General features: G+C 45.1%; 1 protein-coding gene across 1 annotated transcript in view; it reads right to left on the reverse strand.

Moving 5' to 3' along the window:
* The window catches only part of KCNMB4 (potassium calcium-activated channel subfamily M regulatory beta subunit 4), a gene marked incomplete at both ends in the record, with an annotated part of 85,687 nt that extends 79,898 nt beyond the window's left edge, over positions 1-5,789 (reverse strand). The window contains one exon of the mRNA XM_080705644.1: positions 5,454-5,789. Within this exon, the coding sequence (XP_080561770.1) occupies positions 5,454-5,789 (336 nt within the window). The remainder of the gene's footprint in view (positions 1-5,453) is intronic.
* Positions 5,790-6,000: the final 211 nt, after the last annotated feature.

A 6,000-nucleotide genomic window follows, 5' to 3' on the forward strand; every position in this document is an offset into this window, starting at 1 on the left:
TGCCGGCGTGCGTTGACTCACAGCCCTCTAATGGACTCAAAGCTACCAGCCATAGCTGGTTGAGTCTTTCTCAAATTGCATTACTCTGACCTCTTCTGCCTCTGTCTTCCAAGGTGAAGGAGCTTTGTGATTACACTGAGCCTACAAGCATAATTCGGGACAGTCTCCCCATCCTAAGAGCAACTGATTTGCAGCCTTCGCTCCACCTGCAACCTTAACTTCTCTCTCCTATGTCACAAAGAGGTTCACATGTTTTAAGGACTCAGATGTGAACATCTTTGAGAAGGGGTGCATTATTCTTCCTACCATGGTCCCGCAGTGTCCACCAGACTCATCCTGGTTGTCTAGGACCTCTACAAGACTAGCCCTCCTTTACTCTCTTGCCTTTTCCCCAACATTCTATGTTCCTGTGTTCCAGGCACACCAGAGCGCCTGCAGGTCTCCCAACACACCCCATACTCGCACAGTGCATAGCTTTGCTTCTGGCACTTTCCCTACCTTGACATCTCTTCAGTCTAACCACCTCCCTTTCCTCACCACCATGCTGAAAATGTTCTTTGCAAAGACTCATGTTTCTTTCTCTACAGAGCTTTCCTTAACTTTCTGGTCTGAGTCTTCATACCACGTATTGGTATCTCCCTGTCCATCTTGGTCATTAGCCTTGTATGATATTATCTCTGCTCTTATCTCCTCTGATAGATAGGCTTCTGTTATATAGTCCTTGAAGGCTGGCTCATGGATTCATTCTCATTTATATGTCTGCTGGGCATATGTGAAACCAGACCCTTGATTTCCATCTGCACTCCTCCAAACCTATTTCTCCTCTAGTTGTCTCCATGTAGTAGAGCATCCCCATTCACCTAGCTGTGCTTGCCACAGCTCTGGAGGCCTCCTGGACATCTCTCTTCCATTCCTCATCTTGAATCCATTGGTGACTTTCCCCAAAGCTAACCACTGACCCACCACCACCATGCCTATTTTCCTGGATTCCCTGTTAATAAACTGCCTCAATTTCAGGTGCTCACAATCATACTTTTTTTTGGGGGGGATGAAACCCAAAGTCCTCATCCTAAGGCCAGGGATCCCCACATCATCTTCCTTTGTTGCGCATCTTGCTCACTGTGGTCCTGCCTCGCTCTTTTCTCCCTGCTGCCCCACACAGACCTGGCAGCCACTTGTCTCAAGGACTCTGCATTGCTCTTTGCTCTGCATGAAGCAACTGCTTCTTCTAGATAGCCACAGGATTCATTTCTTTGTGTCCCTCCAGCCTTTTCATATCCCTTCACCATCACTGTTCAGATATCACTTAATCAGACCCACCTTCCCTAAGCTCCCTGAAGAGCAGCCTTCTGCTTCTCCATCACTGCCCTACTCTACCCTGCCTAGATTTTCTTAACCCACCTACCATTGCATGACATTACACTATAAGTGTATTTCTTGTCTTCTATTCTCCATCAAAATGTAAGACACATGAAGGCATGAACTCTCTTTTGATTTCTATTCTAGTCTTAGAAACTAGAAGCCCACATGGCTCACAGTAGGCACTAAAATATTTGTCAAATATACATTTCTATATGTTCTTTGGCTTCTCACCAAGTTCTGAGATCATAATAGATAAGGATGAAGCATTTGATCAAGTGAATTTTATATACGTGCCAAATATATTTACTATAATCACCAGAGAAAAATAACCAAGGGAAGTCACTTCTTCATGGAGAAATAAAGACTGCAGAGAAACCACAACTCAGCAGAGCCTTTCATTACAGTTTCGATATGATGACCCTCTCTCAAGAATAAAGTATATCAAAGAAGGAGTTTAGAAAAGACTCCCAGCAGGCCACACCATGTATGCAGTGTCCTGGAGGGGGTGGGGCGCCCTGTGTGCATCTGAAAGATACTAAGAATGTGACCAGCAGCCACAATGCTTGTGGTTAGGTACACCCCGTTTTAGGGGGTTATACTTAAAGCCTAAAGCTTTTTTATCTTCACCTAAGTTCTTCTCTTTAATACATTTCTCTTATTTTTAGAGTACTGGTTCCTTAGTTCCTTAGAATCAGACTTGTCCTTTATTTTTGGGTTTTTATTATCAAAAGAATAAAAAAACTATATGTATATGTATATATATATATATGTGTGTGTATATATATGTGTGTGTATATATATATATATATTGCTAATCACCTACTCTCTCTTGTCCCACATACAACAGAGAGGTTTTTAAAATTCATATTTTGTCAACCATCCAATGTGCATACACACACACACACACACACACACACACACACACACACGGATGCAAATGCAAATGTCTGGGATCATGTCAGTTCATTTCACTTAAATGAGCTGATTTTAAATGATCGCCCAATTTTAAACAGCACTCTTCCTTTCCTTCAAAATTGCCTTTTTTCTCTCTTTTTATACCAACTTCTTGTATTCAATGGCATCAGCAAATCTGAAAACACAAACGTTGATCACGGTGAATTCTGTCTGCTTCTGGTCTTGCTTTTTTCTCACAGTGGATGAGGACATGGTCCACGACAGTAGTTTTCATTTCTTGTCTACATAGTAGAATCATTAGCAGAACTTTTGAAAAAAAAAAAAAAAACACCAATGCCCAGGCCCCACTAAGACCAAATCAAAATCTTTGAGGGCTGAATCCAAGCATAATAATTTAAAGTTCCTAGGTAATCCCACAGTGTCGCCTCAGCTGGGAACCAAAGCTCTTAGCACAGACAGCCATGAGTCACGTGGAGGGATGGGAACAGTAGTAAGAGAAAGCTGACCCAACTTCAGACTTTTCTATGATTAATCCACAGAGCAGATCATCTTCCCATGGACAATTAATTGACTTGAATATTTTGTTGCATGCCCAGATACAGTGATTTCTTTAGACAATAAAGATTTGATTGAAAAACATAGGCAAACTGAATGGGATTTAAAGATATTTTAAAGAAGCAATTAACTATCAGTATCTTTAGTAGTCTATAGTTTAAGAAGTTATATATTTGTACTATTTTTCCTTACCTGCCTTTTACTGTAATTAAGGCAGCAAACTCAGGGGAGAGGAGAAAGTGCTTGTTCTATTTTTCTAAGAAGTGGTTTCTTGTGGTGATGGGTCATGAAGAAGAGAAGGTGGAAGGTGGTTGGGATCCACAACACAGCAGAGATGAGTGGGAAACCTGGGCCTTCAGTAGAGAGGAAAGTAAGGCGAGGCAAAGAAAAGAGCTAAGATGCGGCAGGAAGGGGCCGTGGGTCCTGCTGAATGGCAAGGGCACTGTGGGAAAACACGCGCCTGTGCCTGCCTCGGCCACAGGACTGGGGTTGCAATGAATTATCCCATCACAGCTTGCTTATGAAATTTTCCAAACTAAGTGCTTAATTGGTCAAACATTTGAAAGATGATGTTCAAGATTTCAACGATGATGTTCACATTTATGTGCCATGGATGCTGTAACAAATCACAATCTGGAAAAAGCCAAACCTGTTTGGTTTGTCTCGGGAAACCCTGCTTAAATTGATGGAGATGTTGTTCACTTTCTTTAGCACAAAATTAGCATTTTCCAGTTGACACATTTCCTACATTCACTACAAGTGAACACTTCACTTTATGAAACATGATTCTGTTCAGGTACTTCTTCAAAACAACTATAGCCAAGTTCTGAACTAGCAGTGAGGAAAAAACAGATTATTTGAAAGTGAACAAGAGAGAGAAAGAGCCTTAGTATTACATAAAGAAATTCTGATTGCTTCCAAGTGACATAAAAATCAATATCCTAATGATTCTAATTTACTTCCTCTGCCAGATCCTGCAAAATTGCCTGGTAATTGTGAAGCAGTTTTCCTGTAGTAAATTCTAATTGTCAAGGTCTTGATTTGCTATTAATGACTTATTTGTACATGTATATTTATTAGTGACTGAACTACTATCTTAAAATAATTAACAATGTTTCACTAACTGTAATGTCTTCTAATTTAAACTACTGTTTAACTTCTAAATAATTACTACTGCTTAACATCCTTCTTTTATGTTAACTTAATCCTAAAAACCTTTCTAAAACCCTGATATTTCTTTTTAAATTCATAGGCATGAAGCAGATTAATTTATAACTTTGTCTTTCAGACATTGTCTCTTCTTCAAGAACTTGAATATTCTATTCTAAATTCTTCTCTGTTTACTTTCTTTGTATTACCTTTATCTTTTGAGACAAATGAATACCCATTTGTCCAGATCATTTTTCTAAGAGCCATATTTTTGAAAAGTACTTTTATTTCCCCAAATTTAGGAGACAAGATCATGAATTTTGCTGCAGAGCAATCGTACATTTGTTTTAAAAAACTTTTTAAAAAGACTCATTCAGATTTTTTTAGAATTAATACGGATGTATTTTGTCACATTGAATAGAAAGTTTTCCTTTATACACAGGATTTATTTCCTTTTGAACTGGTTTCCTGCTTGGTCTTCAAGCATTGCACACACACACACACACACACACACACACACACACACACACACACACACTTACTTTGATGGACAGTAGGAAAGACCAAAAGAAGACACAAACAAAACCTTTCTTGCCCAAGCAGGTGCACTACAAAGCCCAATTAGTTCTGAGGCTGATGGCAGTGCCTTTTTAAAGTGCTTTTTTCCACTGGGAACAGTTTTCCGAACCGCCCTCTCTGCTCTCCAGCTCTCCAGCGGAGTCCTAACCAGATTTTCTCTCTTTTTTCGCTTTCTTTTTTTCCTTTTTGCTTGTGACACCGAAAGAAGTTGTCAGGGTAGGACCGTTTGGTACATTTCACTAAGGGCTTTCTATTTTCAGTAAGTTTTGCTGCTTCCTCAGACCGGTCCTTAGATACACAGGAAATCACTAGCATCCCTTTACACCCCACCCCCTGCAATGTCCTATTACAAAATTTCACATCCGATTCCAGGCTGGTCGTTGACCTCCCCACCACCACCAGCCCTAAGCTCATCTTTGGCCCCCAAGTTTGAAACCTTTAGGGCTAAAAGGCAAGACACTCCCTACGAACTTTCGAGGGGCCAAGAGACCCCCTCGGCCTCCGCAGGAAGGTCATCCCACCTGAGTTCTGGCGGCCGGGCGAAGCTGGGACCTGGACTGACCGTGCGCGGGAGGAGGTGGGTCCCCGCTGCCCAAGGGCTTTCCTGGAAGGAAAAGTTAACTTTCTCTGCTCTTCGCATTTCTCCAAACCCTGTCCTGTAGGCGCCGGACCTGGCTGGGTCGAGAACTCAGAATCTGAGATCAGATGAAATTAGGTGTGCAAAGAGAGGTCCTCGGCACCTCTGCGAGCTCAAAACCCGCGCGAGGGACCCGAGCCCTGCCGCGCTGGCCCCTCGGGGCGGGATGCGGGCGCGACGCGCATCTCCTGCTGCGGACCCCCGGCCTGACCGGGACCCACCCGGCGCGGCCCCGGACCCCGCGCGGCGCCCTTACCTTGGGGTTGGTGAGGAGCTGGTGCTCGTCGCTGTGCAGCAGCGCCCGGGAGTTGGACTCGGAGTTGTTCACGTAGACCTGGACGCAGGGGTACTGCGAGGTGCCCCTGCAGTCGGCGCCACAGGTGAAGGTGCACTCGAACACCTCGCCGATCTGCTGCACCGACAGCACCGTGCAGTTGGCCGCCGTGGCTTGCAGATCCTGCAGCGCGGGGCTCAGCCAGCAGAAGCCGAAGATGAAGAGCGACACCACGCCGGAGATGATGAGGAACAAGCCCAGCCGGATGCTCTTGTCCTCGGCTTCCGTGTACTCGTAAGCCACCCGGAGCTTCGCCATCGCCCCCCGCTCCCCGAGGCTGGCGCGCTCCCCGCCCCCGGCCGCCCCCGGCGCCCCGCGCCACCGCCTCGGGCGGGAGGAGCCGCCGGCGGCAGCGGGAGTGGGCGGCCCGCGAGGCGCGCGAACAAAGGGCCGCCCGGCGACGCCCCGCACCCGGCCAGCCGCCGCTCAGCGCCGCTCCCGCCTCCAGCGCCCCCTGCCAGCCTCCGCC

This window comes from Muscardinus avellanarius (assembly GCF_963383645.1).
Source record: "Muscardinus avellanarius genome assembly, chromosome: 11".
NCBI classification, from domain to species: Eukaryota; Metazoa; Chordata; class Mammalia; order Rodentia; family Gliridae; genus Muscardinus; species Muscardinus avellanarius.